The sequence below is a fragment of the Pundamilia nyererei genome, unplaced genomic scaffold, assembly GCF_000239375.1.
Source record: "Pundamilia nyererei isolate P.nyererei 1_Seehausen unplaced genomic scaffold, PunNye1.0 scaffold00263, whole genome shotgun sequence".
Classification (NCBI taxonomy): Eukaryota; Metazoa; Chordata; class Actinopteri; order Cichliformes; family Cichlidae; genus Pundamilia; species Pundamilia nyererei.
Window position 1 is genome coordinate 487379 of NW_005187664.1, and position 21825 is coordinate 509203.

Consider the following 21825-nt stretch of genomic DNA (forward strand, 5'->3'; position numbering starts at 1 on the left):
GAGTACCTGTATTCCGTTACAGTTACCGTTTAAAAAGGTGGTATTCAGAATACAGTTACTTTGTTGAAATAAATGGATTACACTGCGGTACTTTCCTGTTTCATATTGTCGCGGGTCAGGACTGTTTGGGTTTTGTTTGACAGCTACGTGCTGTTGTTCCAGGCGGCAGCGTTGCGGTTGCCATGGTTACAGGGTGATGCTCTCGCTCTGCTTGTTTCCTGGGTGAGAGAGTGTCTTTTTGTTGTTGCTGTTGTGCTAAGCTAACAGGCAGAATGCAGAATGTAGCATCATGGGCAGTGTAGTCCGTGCTGCAGGGAGAATGGACTGCCATACTCGTTATGTGTCTGTGAGCGCGAGGAGGGAGAAAAAGGAGAGTTGAAAAGTACAGTTATCATCGAGCAGAAACAGGAGCTGGAAGCATGTAAATATAATAATAACCACTGCAGCCAAGAAGAGAGCCTGACGAGCCCAGTTGTAAGTAAGCTATTAAAGCTCGACTGTACACTGTGTTCGTGTTTTCCTCCAAAAACAATAAGTTCCGTTGGAGCAGCCTTTCAACGCCTCTCTCTGTCTCTCACAAGCAGAGTTGACCCACACAACAAAGTAAAGCTATTTTTCGGCTACGAGCCCAACACGGAACCAACGTATTAGCCAGAGGTCCCTTTACTACGGTTCGGAGTCGCGGACCTTCAGTAACAGTAATAAATCACAGCAATAGTACATTCACGTTGTTGTAAAATGCATGATAATATATTAAGTAATCCAAAGTATTCAGAATACGTTACTGTCATTGAGTAACGTAACGGAATATGTTACAGAATACATTTTGGGGCATGTAATCTGTATTCTGTAATGGAATACATTTTAAAAGTAACCTTCCCAACACTGTGGATAGTTGATGGATGGATGATGGATGGATGGATTTTGGTAAAGGTTAAAGTTAGATCACGCTCTGCTTGGCCTCACTTCTGTAAAAATCAGTTATTAAACTAAAAGGTTTTGTGGTCTTTGTGCCTTTTGGAGCATTTTTAATGAAACTATTGAGAAATAATGTCTCCTGCTGTGTGCTGCTGCCTGTGCTTCAGGAAAAGTTCTGGTATTTTAATAGACTAATAAGTACATTTGTGTGTTTGCATGGTATCCCTACACTTTATGGATCTTTAAAACAGCACCAGTCCCCGGTGCACTTACACACAGTTAATCTAACTACAGCAGGTAGGTTGAGCCAACTATGCTGAAGAAAGTGAATACATGCAGAGCTTGTGCATATATTCGTGCTATCTCTTCATGTCAGTTTGACTGCATGATGTTCAGATCAGGGGCTGTATTCACAAACATTCAGGGAGCTCTTGCAGAGTTCTCCTAATGTAGACATATAAACTATAAACATTTATAGAAAGGAGTCCTCACTTAAGAGTGATTTAGGAAGCTCTCAGAGTAACTCTGAGCAAGAAGTGAACAAAACCTTTTACCTCAGCGAAGCGATGCGGCTGACCCGATTAACAAGAATACATTTTTGCCAGTTTTCAAGTAATTCAGCCTCGTAATCACATTCATTTCTGGCATCATTGCATTGGATGGGAGATGTAAGCGTATCTTTAATGAGATCGGCTACAAACATTATCCCCGCACCATCTAATCTGCTGTTTCATTAACTCACTGTCATTCGGAGGTATTTCCTCTACCTTTTGTCTCTCCACTATTTTCTCCTACTTAATAAAGCAAAGGAAACACTTAAGCCTCTAAAAAGGCACTCCTTCCTACTGATAGCAGTTTTTCCACAATCTAGTATAAACTTCAAAGGTTAATTCTTATAAAACATCATAAATCTAAAGCTGCATACACAACGCAAATAGTTTGCTTTGACGTGGCAACCAGAGACCACGCAAAGTTGATAGCATTCTGCAGTTTCAAGCAATTCACCTGAAATATCCACCAGCAACAGGAAGTGGGCGGGTCCCAAGATAAACTTTTCTCAACTTCCAGGTGAGCGACTGAAGCAGTTACCCATGCGACTGAAAAGTACAAGTGATAGACATTTGACCTGGTAGTAAATACATTAAAAAGTTACCTAGGCCGGACCGGAGCAAACGACCAGCCGTCAGCTTTGACCAGTGAATCAGTTCCAGTCTGCTTAAGACTTTTTTCCAGATTCTGCCCCAAGCAGCAGCTCTTTGTAATGGGAAGCTTTAAGAATGTGGCCCCAGGGCTCTGAGCCGGCCACACCATCTGTCACAGGACTCCTCGTTCTTTGTAACTCGGGCTGGATCTTTGAATTTGATACAACCTCCAAACAAATGAACACCCACAAACAACGTCTATATGCATGCCAGTCTGTTAATAACAGACACAGCAGTACCATCAATGAAGCCCTTTGTTGGGGAGCTATGACCTTTCCACAGCTGTCCTTGAATTTCACATGTGAGGCTTCCACAATGTATTCAATATCATATGTAGATTTTATACAGGCATTGGTAGATACCTGTCAAATAGCTCTCAGCAGGTTGTAGTTCTCCCGACTCTTTTTGGCTAGAACTTGGACGTTGGAGTCCTTCCTGTATTTATTGGAAGGAAGTCCTTAGTACATTAACCAGAAATCCTTTAATTTCTGGTTAATGTACGCAGAAAGAAGGCGAAAAGCAAGAAACTAGAGAAAGAGACCTTAAATCGGGTCCATCCTGCTCTTGATTATCTCAGCAGTGTGTTTCAGTGTAGCTAAAGTCATAATGATGCTGCTCTTTACATATTTTTCTGTTTTTGTTATGAGAGAAACAAACAAATTCAATCGAGGCTTTTTTTTCACTCCATTTCATCCTGTTGAGGTGCAGAGTAAAAAATAACAAACCTTTATTTTATATCTACCATTTCTTCAAGAAACAATAACCAAAAAGCATATTAGTCAGTGTGGACATCTTACATTTAAAAGGAGTGATCATCTGAACATTTGAAGCAACAAACATAATGCCACAAAGCAGCTGTTACGCATCCAAAGCTGAAATATGGGCATCACCATATGACGTGTTGTATCCCATGCTGAAATCTCAAGTTTTGGTAGCCATAAAACATCTAGGATTATTACACCAAACCTGATGAGATCTGGATCTGGTTTAGAAATGAAGGGTGTTGGTTTCTGGTCTTTTGTCCTCTAAATGGGACCAGAATTAACCAGTTCAGTATCTTGTTATATTACATAAAACCTGAAACTAGCAAGAGAGAGCATAAACATATGTGATAAGTGTTTACTGAGGCGTCAAATCAAGTGAGAGATTGGGTTGTTTTCTCATGAATTTACATCTAATTGTACTTTTTTTGGCAACCAGAGGAGCTGCCCCCTGCTGGTCATAAGACAGAATGCAGGTTTAAAACGCTTTCATTTTAAACCATCTGTGGTATTAATGTTCATAAACAATGTCATTGGTGGCTTCTGAAGATGCTGACTCTGCACTTCTAAAAGTGAAAACATCCAGCACAGAATCAGGAACACATGAAGACGAGTAATCCATCCAAGTACCCGTTTTTCTTGTTTCACTTTAGAATCATCCTGTTTCTGAGTTATTTAAAAAACAGACCAAACCTAAACAGAACAGAAGTGTTAATAAGGCCCGAAGAATTCATGCGGTTCACATGAAACATGCCTCTCATCAGATAGGCCGTAAATATCAGCTGTAGCTGTACGCACACACCCATCTGATGCCGACTAAAGTGCAGCGAACCGTGAATCGCCACATTGTCCAAGTTATGTAATGCAAGTTTATGTACAGACTCTCAAAGATGCACCTCGACCCTGTTGCAGACAGGACTGTGGGCCAAAGGAGGCTTTCTTTCTAAAGGTTAAGGCTGACAGAGCAGTGACTGCAGGAAGAAAGAGTTACTGTACAAAGGAAGGATGTTCTAGCAATGCATTCGTGTACAGCAGCGGTGTCAAACAAGGTGAGGAAGTGCACTTTTCTGCAGGCCTTTCCTCTGGTGTGTATCTGCGAGGTTACACAAAGCGCTGGTCTGACGTTTCTTCCTGAAACTCATCTGGCCAGCTTCCAGTCGCCGCTCTTTTCACAGCCATGTCCCTTGCGTGACAAATAGCTGTTATACCTTGGCGCGATGATGTCATCCCTTGGGACTTTTAAAACTCAGCAGACTTGTGGGTGTTACTTTTATTGCTGGGTTTGCAGGGATATTTGTAAGATAGAGGAAATGTGTTTTCTCTTAACTTGCTGTCCTGAGCCACAGACACCACTTATCTGAGTGAAATACAGTCATTTTCTGTCCCCTGATCTGTTTTATAACTATCGATTTAGCTCAGAGATTTTTTTTCTCTCTGTTGAAAGAAGTCTTTCTTTAGCTGAGGTCTTCTTTAAAATCCAGATTTTTGCAATTGTCAGCAGAGGTGATACTTGAAACCAAATGTGGTTGGCCTCTCATTGTGCTGCGAATACTCTCCAGCAACTGTCTTTACCTCAAATGTGCACACCATGTGTGCGTCTCCAGCATCTCATTTAGAAAACTAAACCTTGAGGTTGAGGTCCTGATTTTATTTTGATGAACCGCCCAGGCAGGCCTTAGTATTTGTTATGGTTACGTGGTGGTAATCATTAAAAATGATGGGGAAACGGGGACATGTAAATATTATTACCTGCGTGATTTAGAGAGTAATCTTTAAACATAAACAACAACGTACAGCATTTTGCTGACAGTTGTTTTATGCTCAGCGAGCCAAAAGGATCATCTGTGTCATGTCTTTGCAACTTACTGGGGAAAAGTTGGTTTAAAAGTTGATTTTTTTCTTGATAAAATTATAGATTTTTCACAAAGAACAGTGTCAAATAAATGCTGCTTACAAACTCCAGCGATGTTTTAACACAGTTCATTTACATATAAACTGTTATGTGTTTAAAAAGTGTTTCTTCTAACTCAGGCTGGAAATGAGTTTTCCTCCACTGTCCTTAATTCTGACATCGAGCTTGAGCATTTAAAAGGAGAATAAATCTTTATATTTAATTAAACTGCAAATCCACAATGATAATTGTGACATTAAGCATAGCGAGTGCTTAATATTTCACTCGTGCTATACAGCGAGTACCTGAATGCATCACTTAGTGTAATTTAATATTTCACAGAGAAATAAAATGTTTTAATTAATGTTTAACATGATGGAAATTCACTGATTCTGTACTGGTGTAAAGGAAGTAAACACTCTTCGGGTTCTTTTGATTAATACCAAACTTCACCGTTCTGAGGAAGCTTGTTTCCTCTGAACGGTTTCTGAGCTCAGCCTCTGAGCGGGTGAAAAAGAGCAGAGCAACGACTCCCCCAAATCAAAGGGGACCAGTTAAGGTGGTCTGGGCTTCTGACTAGAGTGCCTCCTGGATATCTGAGTGAGGGGTTTTGGACGTGTCACACCCAGGACAGGAGAGATTACAACTCTCGACTGACCTGCAAACACCTTGTTGTTCCTCCAGAAGAGCAGGCAGAAGAGGCTGGGAGCGGGAAGGTCTAAGCATCTCTCCCTACACTGCCTCCTGCGTGACCCAGGCATAGACATGCAATAGAAAATGGATGGACAGGCAGCGTGTTTGAGTTAATCAGGGCCAAATGATTTTGATGAAGAATGCAAACAGCTGATACCGGTGGTCTGTGTACTAAAGGTGTTGTTGGAGCTTGGACCGTGGTTATTTCCACCTCAGAAGCTTCCTCGATTTCAGTCTGTAACAGCTCTGCAAATACGAGGCCAAACCGAGCAGCCTCGAGCTCTGTGGATCAGAAGGCTGGCTGAAGTCTTCACTGCCGTGCTAAAAATGGCAAATGGTTGTCTTTTAATTACAGATACAGCCGCCTCCGGGGTGGAAAGTGTTAATGAACAAAATCCAAGATACCCTTGAATGATGAATTCCTGGCATTCACCTATTAGACTCCGGTTCATATATCTCATTTCTCTCACCCTGTCCTGCCATTATCTAAACGCCTGCAGCTTCAGGCCCAGAGTAAACACTGGTGTCTGGGACTGAGGGCTGCGAGGTCACCGTGGATAGGTGATGACAGCTGAAGTCAGAGGACTGACTCTTGAGGGGTCACCCAGTCTGTCTGCCAGGGGCCTGAGGCACATAAGGAAGCATGGAAGGTGAAAGACTGAGTGCTGAGAGTAAAGAATGTGGCCACTTGCTCTGTGAGCCTCTGGACCCAAACTTAGCCTCAGACGTGTATCTCTTTCTTATTTTTAAACTATGAAATGTGGAACGATAGGCCATAGGCTACTCCTCTTATCTAGTTCATTTATTTAATTACTAAACCTGTCAGACAGTAACATCTTGCAGTGCATGGCCTAATATGGTGAATTAAGAGTGGAGATTATATCATTTAATAGGAAGGCACGGCACACCCTCTTAGAGGTTGGGACTGCAAACTTTATCACAGATTTAGCCAAAGAACGTATGCTGCATAACTTACACACCAATCAGGCATAACATTGTGACCACCTGCCTAGTACTGTGTTGGCCCCCGTTTTGTTGCCATAACAGTCCTGACCCATCAAAGCATGGACGAGACCCCTGAAGGTGTGCCGTGGTATCTGCAACAAGATGTTACCAACGGATCCCTCAAGTCCCCTAAATTGTGAGGTGAGGCCAGCACATCCCACAGATGCTCGATTGGACTGAACTCATTGCTGTGCTCCTCAAACCATTCCTGAACCATTATCCTGCTGAACGAGGCCACAGCCATCAGGGAGTACCGTTTCCATGAAGGAGCCTACATGGTCTGGAACAATGCCTAGGTAGATGGTACGTGTCATTGTAACGCCCACATGTGTGGCAGGACCCAAGGTTTCCCAGCAGAACGTTGCGTAACACAACTTCCCCGATCATCGTTAGAAATCCAGACTTCCTGCACTTCTGCTAAACATTGTTACTCAATGAACTGAAGTCTCTCCAAAATTCCTAAACATGAATAGAAACTTCTGTTCTTTAGTCTCGCATTAACTCTCTTACTGGTAGCTGAGGACGATCGTGGCACACCTGAGTGGAGACTACATTCACCATCTGGGAAGTGACCCAGTCTGATGTGTAGTATCTCCAGGTGTGTGGGTTTGGTGGATCGTGGGTTAGGATTACTGATATGTTACTCATACAGCACATGAAGACTTTGTGGCTGATTAGACGTCTGCACACACAAGCAGGAGCGGGTGCTGGACCCAAACAGTCCAAAAACGAGCTTTTCCCAGAGGTGAACACGTGGTCTGACATCATTAACGGTTTATGCAAAATATTACCTGACATTTTTTAACCTTATCACATACACAATAGCTCAGCCTGTGTTTGTCAGGGTCTACTTCCTGTTTAATCCTTGCCCCACCCACACATTCCTCGTCACACCAATGGGGATGTGTAAATGTCATTATGCGGTTAAGATGGATTTCTTTTCATTATTTGTTTGTTTGTTTTTAAAGGAAACTTTTCTCCTTCATCAGCTGAGGAAATAAACCCTGTGTGGTCACACTGTGCCCTCGCGCCTTACCTCCCGCTCACCCTTATTTCCCCCCATGTTTTATTCCAGCCTCGTGGCCCATAAATGGCAGCTCTGTGCGGCAGTGACAGCGTTAAAACCGCTCATGTCCGAGTCTCCACCTTCTATGTAAATGACAGCGTGAGTGAGTGGGACCCGAGGCGGAGAGCTCTTACTGAATGAGGCTGACGGGGACGGGGGGAGTTGCCTTCACGGACGTGTGTGTGTGCGCTCACAATAATAAGGAGGTGTGGGTCCGCTCTCTGCTGTTTGCATGTACCCGGAGCAGAGCAGCGATAGGCTACCTTTTGGATGCAATCATGTCACGAGCGCTGGGCTGTGCCACGAGAGCATCTGAATAATCCACACCGGCCATACGCGCACGGCAGAAGACTGAAGCGATGGGTGGCCAGATAACGCGAAATGCCTTTTACGGTAAGGAGCAAACATTTGTCATATCTGAGATGTTTCGGCGCCTTTGTTCAGGTCTTTGGCTGTGAGCTGCTCACGCTCTGTTGTCAGGTACCAGCCTATTCTTTGCTCACAGTTACGTCACTCCTGTAATTAGAATAGGGGTCTCGAGACGCGCAGCTGTGTCTTCTGATTACGACGTAACAACCAGGATGTCCCCGGCTCCTCGCGCATTGACCTGCGCCCTGTATAGCAGTAAATTGCAGGGAGGTGTTTGCACTGGGAGCAGCTTAGCTGGAGGAGAGGAAAGTTGTGGGGTTTCCCCTCATTACTAAACAGAGCGTGCAGCTGTGCCTCGAGAAATCAATGAATTGATTTTTTTTTCTATTGTATTGTCCTGTATGCCATCACTAAGGTCCCACCAGGGGCGTGTCCAAAGGATGGGGCATGGGGTGGCACCAGGCCCCATAGATGGTATCTCTATGGGGGGGCAAATTTGGCAAATATTGTAGCTTGTGCTCCATACTGTCCACTTAAAGCTTTACTTCTTAGCTTCCAGATTGTAAAACATAATTCTGCATTATTTTGAATTCTGTGTACTGTTACCAGTGCCTGAAGTACTTTAGTAATAGTACAAACGTATCCAAATACACTCGAAGCAGGTGTGCAAATACTTGTTTTCTACACACTGTTTGTATTTGATCAGATATTTGGGTTTCTCGTGCTCCACGTGCCACACTATTCCAAATATCCTGCACAGACCCCCCCGGGGGCAAAGCATCCGTCTGACAGGGCGGTTGCTGGCTATAAGCAAAACGCACAGGCCGGCTGAATTTCAAAGATGTGTTTTGGTGGTGTAGTGTTCTCGCCACGAGACCCCAGGGACCTTTTGTTCTGTTAATAAACAGTGGAGCTTCTGTATAGGTTCATACTCTGAATGTAGGCCAGCTTCAGTGCTTGTGTGGTGTCAGGCAGAGTTTTTAACAACAATAAGATGACAGTAACCCACCCGTCCACGTCCCAACACCCCCTCCTTTCTACAACAGCAAAAAACAAAACAAGAAATGAGGAAGTGAGCCGTGCCAGCAGTGTGATGAGGAATTCGTTCCTCGTCTTTGCACAATTATTATTAGCATGGTGTGTCGTGTTTGGGTGTGTGTGTGTATATATACCTATGTGTTACTATGGGGGTTAAGCTGTGTCCCTGATCCTGCAGCCTCTTCTGGTTTTGACCACCTGATCGTTCTAATTAAAGCCCTGAGATTAATCCAATTACTTAAAGAGGGACAAGCTAAGACAGCAGGAAGAGCTCCTTTTCTCTGGGATCAAGGTCAAACGCCTCCGAAAATTAGAACACGGCGTTTTTCTTGTTGTGCGATCAGAATGCAGTCTTACCTGGTATTGGTGTTAGTCTCTAGCAAGGCTGTCATCAGGACTCACAAAGAGGCCCAACTTATTATTTTTACTAACACAGCCTGTTAGAGGAAAACACGTCATTATATTTGTCCATAAAATTCAGTTTTGTGAATTTTAAATCACTTATTGAAAAGTTTTGTGTATTTCTTCAGTGTGAAGTTTGAGTGCAAAATTAAATCTCTCGACATGTTTTACTAATAAAACGGACTCGGAGCATGGCTGCTCTTTTGTGCATTACAACATTGTTCTGTGTGTTGATGGCAACAAAATGGTAATCAACTGTAAATTAGAAACAACTCGAATAAAACAGCACGTCAGTTTTCATATGGGAGAGGTTTGTTTTGATAGGGTGGCTTTTGTTTGCTTTAGGCTTTACATGCACCAGGTTTGCATAACATTTTGGTAAAAACCACGTCTAACCCAAATTTACAGACATAGTCGTGGAATTTGGAATCTGAATATAGTTATTATCAAATATGTAAGTCGAACAAATGTTCTGCTGTAATCATACGGCTGTTTCGTGGCTCACGTGTGTGATGTTCTTGCAGAAATGTGAGCTAAGTCACGTCTTGTAAAGCTCGCAGTCTCCTCTTCATGGTTGATGTTAGAAAACTCTCCAACAGAACTTTTCCCTAGCAAACGTTTGGACCCATGGAAAGCGTTTGTGTGATTTCATGTCCCAGGGCTCTGGGACTATTCAGTGTTTGAACTTTACTCAGAACTCATTTGACATTAGGTCTAGTTTTCTTTTGTTCAAAGATGCCTGTACAGATCAAAACTGTTCTTAACAATAAATACTGAATTCTCTGATGTTTTAAGAAGGATACTGAGTGATTTTATTCCTGGATCTCATCACTTTAAACAAACATGGAGCAGTTCTGACAGCTGTGCAGAGTCCTGCACACAAACTGCTTTCACAGTGCATCTGAAATAATTTAACTGTAATAATGACCAAAGCTGTTACTCGGTATTTTATGGTCTTACCTTCAACTGCAGACTTTAGTTTTGTCATCTTTTTTCACTGTAACTGCTTTTTCTCGTCTGCAGTCACGCCTGCCTTTGTTTTGCCAACAGCGACGATGTTTGCTGTCCTCGATGTTCCTCATAGTTGAGTTAAAACTGCAAATTGCTTGCTAGTAAGAACCTGCAGGTACAGCAGTGTCTGAGTGAGTACAGGAGGCAAGCATATGATAACTGGGAGTGATTCATAACCTCAGCTTTAATCACAGACTGTACAGAAAAAGGTTGCCATCATAGCCACTGCGACATCCTGTTTCGAGACCTCCATTTCAGCTCTTTTGCCACCACCATCTTGGTTTTTGGAGGTAGAAGTCTCCACGTGTGAAGGAGCAGCTGATGCTAGCTTTCATCCACACAAACACAGGTTACACCTTACAAATAACAATAAAAAATAGAGTTTTAGTCACCAGAACCACATCGAAAGCCATCATTTTGTCTGATAACTCAGTTAAAATGCTGTAAAATGCACAAACGTGGTCCTGAAGTGCATGGCAGGGAGTTTTTGAAGTGTCTGTGAGGCCCAACAGAGCTCGCAGCTACAGCTGTGTGTGTGTGTCAGCGTTCCTCTAATGGTGGAACTGTTGAGAGGGGGGGAAATTAGCTAAAGTTAGAATTTTAATGTGGGAGTCTTTGTGGTGGCTTCATCTTTCAGCCTCAGAGGCCGACACTTAGTCATGACAGGCAAGTTAAGGCCGGTCCAAAGCATTATGGGTCCCCCCCCCCCCAATCAAAGTACAACTGTTTCCATGACAACCCACAGCCATTGATAGAAAGTGCTTCTTTCTAAATTTGAAAAAGCAGGCATTAATTTGTGAACCTTTGCAGTGATGTTTTCTTCTGCATGTGAGCCTTTTTGGAAAATGTGCCTGTTTAAAAAAGAAAGTTAAAATCGTTGCTCTGCGTCTCTGACTGTTTACGTGTTTGCACGAGCACAGCGAGAGCTGCAGGGGAACAGATTATGCTTTCTAAAATTGAATCTCTGCAGGCTGCTGTTCTCAGGTGTGAAGCACCAGAGCACATCCAAACAGCGTTTGCTGAGTCGGTTGCGTAATTGAGTCTGCCGAGTGTGTGGGAGCTCCACTTCTGTGCTCCCGATTGACTGAAAGTGGGCCACTGTCTGCGGCTGATTCGACGCAGCGTCTGGTTGCATTCGAGCTGAATTGGATTCTGTATCCGAATGCAAAGAGAAGCTATATCACAAAGTAAAGATTCGTAACTTTGTCGAATTGGACTGGGGCTCGGTAATGTCACGGGATCTGCCTCAGGTTATTGAACGCACCAGCAGCCTCTGTTTTGTTTTTTTCTTTTTGTGTGTAGGAGAGTATAGTGACAGGAACGTATGTCTCTGGGTCAGGTGGCATTGTTGAGAGCGTGCATCAGTGTCGCACACATAGCTGTTGCTTCCTCTAACTTAAAGCATCAGCTCTCGTGACAGGTCACCTTCAAGGCAGCGCCCACACGATGACTTCCAGTCAGTACTGAATAGCATCTCGCATGCTTCAGTCAATACACGCTGCATGTCATTACGCCTCTCCACCAGCCTGCTCTCTTTCTCTAACAGAGAGGCATCGTGGGACAGCATTGTGCTCCGCTGTGCGCAGCCTTGTGATATTATTATTTATTGATTACTGTTGTATAATCCCTTCCGTGAAGAGAATGTGGTAAGACTAGTGGGCCGTAGTGGATGACGTCAGTCAGACTTCATCATATCCACGTCTCACCTTTCACTACCAGGTCGTCCCAGTGTGAATTATTTAGGCGTCGCTCTGCAGCAGGTTAAGCTCTGAGCTGTTGAGCACATTTCATTTGGTAGTTAGTTATGTAATGATCATTTGTAGCTTCTCATTTGCAGGTGACTTTATTCCGTTTAATGTAATTTCAAATTGAATCCGTTTTGTTTCTGTCCAATCTGCTGGCCATTATAAAGACATGACTGTGGACTGGGTGGGGAATGAATATTTCATATAGTTTTTGTTCGCTCGCTCTTTTTTTATTTTATGAAACCTGTCCTGTCAATTCAGTTCAGTTTTTTTTATACATTTATACAAATCACAAGGGGTCCAGTGGTTGCACTTTCTATTTCCTCCAGTGGAAACCAGTTTGGATGCACATTTTCTTGTTTAAAAACGCCGTTATTTGCTTCACGTTGGCTTTCTAAGTGGACCAGTTATAAACTGTTTCAGTGGTGGTTGCACATATTAAACATGGGCTAAGTTTAAATAATGAGATAAGAGTCTGAACTGTAGAAGTAATCCCTGTGGCCCAAGAGCTCAAAACTCACTGATTTCAGGCCTTTTTTAAAACCCGTGGTTCTTTATGATGTCAGTAAGAGCATGCGGTCGTCTAAAGCACCAACTGCTGGCTATGAGAGCAGAAGACCTGGCTGTGTGCCATTTCTGTTACTTCTGTTTGCAAGGGGGAGCTAATCAGAAGAAAGTTAGCTTAAAGCCAGGGGGAAGGTCTTCTTTCAGAGAGTGTAACATGTGAAGGGGTCATGGAAAGCTACCTTTACATGGAGTTCCTCCGTAGCATAAAAATCTGCCAAACTGATACTGAAGCCAATCAGTATTTCAGTTAAAAAGGAGAACTGGTGGTGAGTTACATTATTGTATTACAGTTTGTTGAGCCGCTTGGAAAGTAAGTAAGCTGTTAGAAATGTGCTTGGACTTTTGAGTGACCAACATTTTTTGATTGGTGCTATGAAACTCAGGCAATATTTGACAGGATTAGTATTATGGGGCTTTCAGACATAATGCAGCAAGCTCTCAGAAAGGCATTATTTCCAAACTCCTTCAAATGAGGTCTCTCTCCCACTTTGTCCTGAACATTCGTCAGGAACCCTCGGCGTTACATTTTAACCCTCTGTGCTTCTCTTGGTCGTCGTCAATGTCAAAGGTAGGCTGGTGGACTCGGTGGACGTCCCTCAGGGAAAGACCCTGGGAGCAAAGTCAAAGTCATCATCTTTGCAGGAGTTGTTGATGAAAATGAAGAAGGAGCTTTTAGATGGAAGAAGTTAAACTTATAGCATGTGGTTTGTGTCGGGAAAGGGTGCATTTCACCCAAACCTAGATCGTTTTTTCCTGTAATCTAGCAGTGTTTGTGCCTAAACCTTATAAAACATCAGCTAAAAAAAGAGACGTGGACGGGATCACCTGACACTGATCTGTGCGGTCTCACTGGGTCACCAACACTAGACCAACAGATCTATCACGATGTTCCTTAACAACATTTCTGATCTTTTGGTCGCCACCAGCGATGCAGTGACTTCCTGGTACCTGCCCTCAGGTAGAGTAGCAGCCACAGCTACCGTTGCAGTCGGTGCCTGTTGAGTTTTATGTGATCTGCCTGCATCTGTCACACATGTGTGCAACTTTGGAGATGAGTAATAAGAGGAAACGTAACACTCTGGGTGACTCTGTAAGAGGCACAGCATGTTGTTCTTGTACCTGTACTGTAACGCGTAAAGCCTTCTTGCCGAAATGATAATGCATGTGATTAATTGTCGCCGTTATCGTGTGATTCATTTCACTGTTGCAGTTACATTAGACTGAAATGGCATTTTGTCATGAGTCAGTGCGATTAAATGCATCATCCAGACACTGCTATGTAAACATCATTAAGAAGTTGTTTGTCATGGCCCTCCAGGCTTGTTGGCAGTGTTTTAAATGACGCTGTCAGCTGATCTACAGAGAGAAACATCTGAAAAAGAAGCAAAGGAGAAGCGTTTGCCACCGGTCAAGTTTTGGTAAAGATGAAATGGATTTTATTTATCCGCCCTGTGTTGGTAATGTTTGCAGTTATCCCGAGAGAACGAGCTGAAGCTAAACAGTCCGCTTTGTGTTTTCTTAACAAATGATTCTGGTGAGTGATCCAAAGTACACCAGTACATTAATGCTCATTTACTTCTAATAGGTGCATAAATAAACTGTGATAAGCTTGAGTGGAAATGTAAACCTGTAAGGATCTGGTGTTTGACGTTACACCCTACACCAGTCTGCATGTTTGTTATTCCCATGTTCCCACATTGCTTAAAGGCTTAATGGGCTATCGTAAAGTCACAAAAGTAACTCTGTGTGCGAGGTTGTGTTTTCTCTAATGTTTCCCAGGATGAGCTTCAAGCTGGACTTCACATGGCAACAAGTGCAGAGAGTGGGTTGGTATGTGGGCTACCTGTGCTTTGAATGATACAGCCTCATCGTGTTTCCATGGTGCTAAAATTGGGCGTATCAGTGGAGATCTGGGTCAATGACATGTGCAAACACCGGTCAGGGTTTGTTTTAGTCCCCCTTGGAGATGGGTCTGAGGCTTTGGACACAAAGTGTGTATCACAGCAGAAAAGTGATTCTGCACACACTGCTAATGCAATATGTTGCCTTTGTATATGAAGCAGTATAGCCTGGATATTAGTCTTCATCATTTTATGCAGCGCATGGTTCAAAACCTCTGCACAGCTGAATGAACGGCCGAGGTTCCAGCGAGTGGCGGGTTATATGGCACAATACAGCTCAGCTGTTACCTCACAGGAACATTTCATTTGAAGAACAGCTTTTGCAGGTGTTCCACAGAACAAGGAAGTGATGTTCCCACTAGACACGGAGCAAATATTTGAATAGTGTTCTGGACACATAAAATTCGATCAGCATGGGAAACTGCTTGAATTGAACAAAAAAAACCTCTCATCATCCATCTGAATGAAATGATGAGACTGCAGAGATGTTCATTGCAGTATGACGGTATTATCTGTCTGTGTACTGTGACGAGGGATCGGACCTGTCGCACATGTGCTGTCATTAGTGGGATAAACAACCCTCTGCACTCCTGGGCAGAGGAATACAAGCTTTTCACCCTGTTTGTTCATAATAAGACATCCTTGACCTTTGGCAAAATGGCTCCTATGAGGCTTTTAAAACAACCTCTTCACTGATAACAAAAGTATAAAGCTGTGTGCACAAGAACAGGTTTAGCGGAGGCAGCTGTTAGACTGTAGTCAACAAGAGTTATTTACATTGAGGGGTCACATCTCGGGCTCTGAGGACATGAGCATACTCCAGGATTTGTGTTCCTGAGGTAATTGGACGACTGAGACGGGCTGCTTGAGGCAGCTTTGTTTTTCTGATGGCTTCAACAAACAGCAAGCCTTAAACAAAGCCCACTAAGTGGGGAAATAGTCGATATTTGGTCAAAAGTAAATTCAAAGCTTAAGCCATATAGTCTGAGTGCAGTGGCCAATGTTCTTCTGCAAAGAAGCTATCTGAACAGCAGGTAACTGGTATCCAAATCAAGTAGGACTAGCAGTAAGTTATCATGCATTTCAGCATTTTCAAGTGGAGCTGGTACAAGAAACATTTTTTTAGCCAGCTGCAACTTAAGACTTTCTATAGTGAAGGCAATATTTATGCTGCTGCTGTGTTTAAAGCAGTGCCATCACTGTGTTTCATGAACTATCTAAGAATTGCATTAAAGTACATATCCTGAGTATGCTGACAGGTTACCCACGCACGCATCCATCCATGCTTCATTCATTTCAGGATTACAGGGGAGGATATACCCTGGACAGGTTAACAGTGTCTTGCAGGGCTAGCACACAGAGACAGACAACCATTTGCACTCACATTCACAGCTATGGGCAGTTTAGGGTCACCAGTTAACCTTGCTGCACCGACTGCATGTCTTTGGACTGTGGGAGGAAGCCAGACACCTGCAGAGAACCCACAAACATGGGTGTGCAAGCTCCACACAGAAATACTGGCCAGGTGGTGGATTTAAACCCAGGACCTTCTTGCTGTGAACCAACAGTGTTAACCACCGCAACACTCCGGCCTACCTGAGTTTGCTCTTCTGCAGCAGCAGCAGAAGCAGCTTAAATACTGTGGCCTGTTTGGGATTTGCCAATTGGATGTATGGACGTTTATCAGCTGAGACATCAGCCGATGTGGGCTGGCACTGAGATGAGCTGATCTGCCAGGAATACAGCTGAGCTTGACTTCATGATGCTGCCTAAACGAGTGCTGCGCATGTTACCTTGGAGAGGAAGAAGTACCACGAAGAGGAGAGATGCTTGGATACCGTGTAGTCTTGATATTCGCTCAGAAGTTAAACCAGCTGTGAATTCAGCGTTTCCAAAACGTAACCGTTGACCCACAGATACCTGAAATGGATGCTTTTTTTTCTGTGTTCACTAGTACTCCTGTTTGTTTGACTGGAAAAACACAACCAAGCAAGACTATAAATATAACTTTATTGTGTCTCAATAAACAAAAGGCATCTGTTGTGAGCTCACTGATGGCTGCCGAGTGAGCCGATCAAGACCTTTAGATACCACAGGTTGCTAAGGAACATGAATTCACACGTAGCCCCTTCTCTCTGCAGCAGCTGTGCCTCTTTAGAGCCCGCTAATTCATTCAGCTCAAACTGCCCAGGACCACGTGAACCACATTCAACAGCCGCTCCTCTGTAGCACTGCCTAAGACAAAAGGCCTCAGCGGTCTTCTTAAGTTCGGGGCCAGATAGAATGGTAGACATGCTGTGTAAAACTGTAGTGTTATTACAAGATAAACACAGACAAACACAAAGACGGACTACAAAGCGTGCTGTTGTCTTTGACTAAATATGTGGACTTATCAGGACTCTGCAGGACATCTGCTGCTGCCCTTGAGTTGGCTTTCATTGTTTCAGGGTCTGGTCAAATCAGGCAGGCCTCTGTAAAACTGAATGTTAATCATATAATTCTGGCAATTTTTGTAATGAGGCACCTGCCACAGTTTCTTTTCATATTCAAACGCTGGAATAGAGGCAGAATCACACTGTACATTTAATGTAGTGGACTGATGGACGACAGTTTCTTTCTCCTATCAATATGTACGTAGCCAGGCATTTCTGTGTTGAAACATTTTCAGCACAGCTGACTGGAGTTTGGTGGGGAAAAACTGAAACATTCAGCATAAACATCAGGATTTGCTGTTGTTTATTGTGATGTATCAATCGCTCAGACCGGAGGAGATGGAATTTCTTTCTAGATGCAATCATACCCGGAGAAATCTATGAAAGAAGAGACAGCCAGACCAATTTCTCTGCTGACAGTAGCTCGAGTAGTCCATAATGCAACACAGCTATGAAACATGTAGTGCTTTGAGTCTGCAACAGGACTCTCAATAGATCTCTTATCTTACAATCACAGTTGGTATTGCTTTGAATTATTGCTGTGAGAGGATACAAGTGCAGTCTTTGTAGATACAGCTGGTCAGGTGAGGAAAACGCTAATCGCTAACTGATGTAAGCGGGGGCCTGACAAGCCGAGGGAAAGCGGGTACATCAGGAAGATGGATTATACCCCATAACCACAAAATACTGGAATGTTTAAACACAAATACAGAAACTTCTGGAAGGCATTAGAATGGTAACGTATTGAATATCAGATCAGTCGAATTTTGAGGATTCTCTCCTTCAAAGCTAAAAACTTCCTCTCAGCTCAGCTGCAGAATACTAATTTAGTCCTTCTAACCTGGCGGTTAGTGGCCGTGGAAAATCTGTGAAAATTGCTCAAGTGCATGTTTCTAGTAGCTGCTCAAGTGCTGCGGTCACACTCGTCTCACTCGGACTCCATTCAGGCACTTCTGCTGCCCATGCATTTAATTATCAAGTCAGTCATGCCTTCCTCTGCGAGTCTTCTTCACCACCGGAAAGCAGCCATCGAACTGCTTCCCGGGTTTTGGGTTGAAGTGCATGAGCAAGCACGATATGTGATATTTAGTCTTGCTAGAAACTTGCAATTGACCTGTTTGGTTGGTTATTGGACTGCAAGAATTATACCATAACGTCAGTGTTAATTGGGTCAAATAATGTATATGCAATATGTTCAAACAGCATCATACTTCACACGGCTTCTACTGAGAATTTGTGGTCACAGATGTCCAACAGAGCGTCTCACGGCCAACGTGGACCATGTAATGCAGCCATTAGATTTCAGAATGGCTGTTTGTCTGGGAACAGCTCATTTTGTGAGTAACTAAGAGCATCATTTGTCTTGGACATGTGTTTTTGAAAGTTTTCAGCCTGCAGGCCCAGTGTGATTATTGCTGATTAGCTTATTACTCTTCTACTCACAGATAATCAACAAAGAACCAAATCCTAGATGATATTTCCTTATCTGATGTCATTTTGTGTGATAACATTTTGAATTACAAACATCAGATGCTAACTGCATTGCTGGAACCTAACCTCCTGCTCCTAATTAGGACGTTTATTTGGTTTGTTTTCAATGAAATTCATGGCTTTGTTCTGCTCTTTTGTCTCTCGTTGCCTTAGACTCCCTTGGTGGCCCATTCCCGTCCACGTCACATCGATGTCACCACAAACCCAAGAGGTGCCTGCCTATCCACTGTGGCAGTGTCGGTGGGCCTCTCCCCATCAGCCCACTTCTATTCCATCCAAACGCCAAGGGGTCCCAAATTGTCATGGACCTTGCCCAGAAGACAGCAAAGAGGCAGGCCAGTTTCTGCAATGCCATCACCTTCAGCAACCGGCCCATCACGCTCTATGAGCAAGTCCGCCTCAAGGTACATTTTTCACAGAGTGGAGCACTTTTCCTCTCGAGTGTCTGAGAGCTTTTAAACTGTCAAAACTGTTGTCTTAGTTTTATCTTAGCTTGACAGTTAAGAGGTTTTGTCCCCCAGTGTAAACTCAAATTCGCTGTCTGTGTTGGATAGACGTGATGCAGTTATTGATTTAAAGCCTCAAAAAGCAGATGTTTCTATTCATGGAAACATTTTTATAATTTGATATTTTTCACGTACCAACAAGTTTTCTTCTTTGCAGATTACCAAAAAGCAGTGCTGCTGGAGTGGGGCTCTGCGTCTGGGCTTCACCGCTAAAGACCCCTCCAGAATAAACCCAGACAACCTTCCCAAGTACGCTTGTCCTGACCTGGTGTCTCAGAGTGGCTTCTGGGCCAAGGCGCTGCCAGAGGAATTTGCCAACGAGGGCAACGTCATCGCCTTTTGGGTGGACAAGAAAGGGAGAGTCTTCTACCGCATTAACGAGTCCAGTCCCATGCTGTTCTTCAGCGGGGTCCGCACGGCCGAGCCCCTCTGGGCCCTCATTGATGTTTACGGCCTGACCCGCGGCGTGCAGCTGCTAGGTAAGAACATGGTGGAGGGAATGAGGCGTGTCTTGATGGGCTTGGTGTGCATATCATCCAATAACAAAGTAAATAACTGTTTATAAAAGATCAAACCACCCTGCCATGTAGAAGGGCTCTGTGTCAGAATATTTAAATATAGTTAATAGAATTCAAACATGGCGCTTTTACCTTAGTCCGTCTTTATTTAGTCAAGATTTACCAAACTAATTGGAAAATGGTGTGTGTTCAATAAGAGCGCCCAGCTGCCTTTGTCCACCTGTCCCCACAGGCAGCTTAATCCAGCCCCAGTGCTGCGTTTCATGAGTAATTAGCTTTTGTCCTTCTAGAATAACCTTGAAGCAAAGTTCTTTCACAGCTGATCACCAAAAATCTTCAATTCAGAGTCTTTAATTTGTACATCTTAGCCCTGCATGCATCAACATCCAAGATAAGGATTGGAGAATGGTACCAATACATATTGCTTTAGATGTCATACACAGTCAGGTGAATGTGTTGGGAGCAATACGGAGACCCACCAACCTTCTGATTGGTGGATGACACACCTGTATCTACCTTAGCCACGGTCACCTTCTTTTCTCGTCACTTTGAAAAACCTCTAAAGTGATAAGAAAGTAACCGGGTGTAAAGACAACCTTTCATGTTGGTGTTTTTACTTTTAACATCACTGCTGTTGAAAAAGTGAGTTCTCCTTTTGTTTACTGTATGTCTACAGGTTACTCACCCCACTGCTGTGTGCAGTAAAGCCTTCGGCCAGCCTCAGAAATATTTGGCCCACATGTTTACACCAGAGCAGTGGAGGCACACTGTTGTGCATTATCCAGCTATGCTACGTAGCTTAGCATGCATACCCTGCGTACATAGCACAGGATAGTATGGCCGTGGCTTTGATGTGGGAACTTGTGTGCTCGTTCTTGTTTTCCCCTTCAGAGCTGATGCTGTTGTAAAAATACACCAGGGGTCACATGTCCCATGTTTGATTGTATTTGTGCTGGTTGACAATATCTCCTCCAGGCTGGCAGCGGCGGATGTGTAGTGTCCCGAGCATGAGGGGAATCCATATTCTTTGTTTTCTCTGTTTTTACACCATAATTGCTAAAAGTCTCGTTTGCAACATTTTTCCTACTCAGTCGGTGTTTGCTGGGAGGAAAAATGGTTATTAATGGTTGTTTCATTTTAAAGGAACATTCAAAAAAGGGTTCATGCACATCAAATGCACAAGCTGAGCTTAGCACCCGGAGCTTTAGGGTGATTAAACTCTCTGTCGAACATCTTTCTGAGATGCCTGACCCTCGAAGACACTGCTTCAAGCACCGTTTTAATCAGAAACTGGTCCTCTCCCCTTAAGCCTTCTGCTTAAGTCATCCTTACTGTCTTTTTACTGTCAGGCCATGTGCAGGGCTGCCTACAGAGTGAGTCTCAGGGGGCCTACAGACTGACATCTGCCCTCATAAACGGGGGCCTGTTCAGAGGGGGGGGCACTACCAAAGGCTGAGAGAGAGAAATGCATCACCCAGACCAGACACCATCTTTGTGATGGTGAAAGGCCAATTGTGTCAGCTCTGTGCATCACGTTTCTGTGCGTTTCAGGAACCTTTTTACTGCACAGGCCACATCCGAGGCTTTATTTATGGAGCAGCTACAGTAGTAGCTGTAGTCCTCGCCACTCTAATCGCTGTCTTGGATCAATTTGGTCTGGCAGTTGTGTACATTTTATCTTTAAGCCCCTTTTTTTATTTTAATTTGTGATGTTCACAGTTGTAACCAAGCTACAGCGCACCTGCCAGAGTCCCCTCTCAGATCAATAACATTTATTTTCTCTCCACGTCCGTCTCTAACAGCACTGCGTGAGATTATTCACTGTGCCTGCTTGGAAATGCTGTAATCCTCGCTACATAAAGAATGAATTAAAATTCTGTGGTGGATTAACCGTACAGCTTGTTTATTTCATAACGTACAGCAGCCTGTGGTCGTGTGTTCATTCAGTGGGGACAGTGATTCAAACGCACTGAAAAGCCTCCAGTATCTCTCCAATTCACACATTCTGCCTGTCTTCATAGCACTTTACATGCTTCTTCTTCCAGCTGTTTCATTACGCTGCACAGTTACTGGCACCCAGTTTATTTAATGACTCTGATGCATTTACTGACTGTCAGTTCATATTTGGAGGGCTGTTTTCCTTTATTGAACGCTTACCTTAGGCAGGTGCTTTGCTTTATTGTGACTAATGGTAAAACAAGTGCAAGGCTGGTCTTGTCTCAGGTGCTCCCAGGTTGTTGCTCTGCAGCTCAGTGCTCTCAACTGCCGTTCTTACAGCCCACAATTAATATTAGCTGCTCCGTTTCTGT

General features: G+C 43.6%; 1 protein-coding gene across 3 annotated transcripts in view; it reads left to right on the forward strand.

Moving 5' to 3' along the window:
• The window catches only part of neurl1aa (neuralized E3 ubiquitin protein ligase 1Aa), a 68921-nt gene that overhangs the window by 20069 nt on the left and 27027 nt on the right, over positions 1–21825 (forward strand). Inside the window, exons 1-3 of one of the 3 annotated variants that reach the window (XM_005750130.1) lie at positions 7589–7929; positions 18646–18896; positions 19156–19477. In XM_005750130.1, the coding sequence (XP_005750187.1) occupies positions 7896–7929; positions 18646–18896; positions 19156–19477 (607 nt within the window). In that variant the 5' untranslated portion in view covers positions 7589–7895. Of the gene's footprint in view, positions 1–7588; positions 7930–18211; positions 18339–18645; positions 18897–19155; positions 19478–21825 lie in introns of those variants that run through there. The other 2 variants (XM_005750128.2, XM_005750129.1) reach the window with 2 other exon arrangements.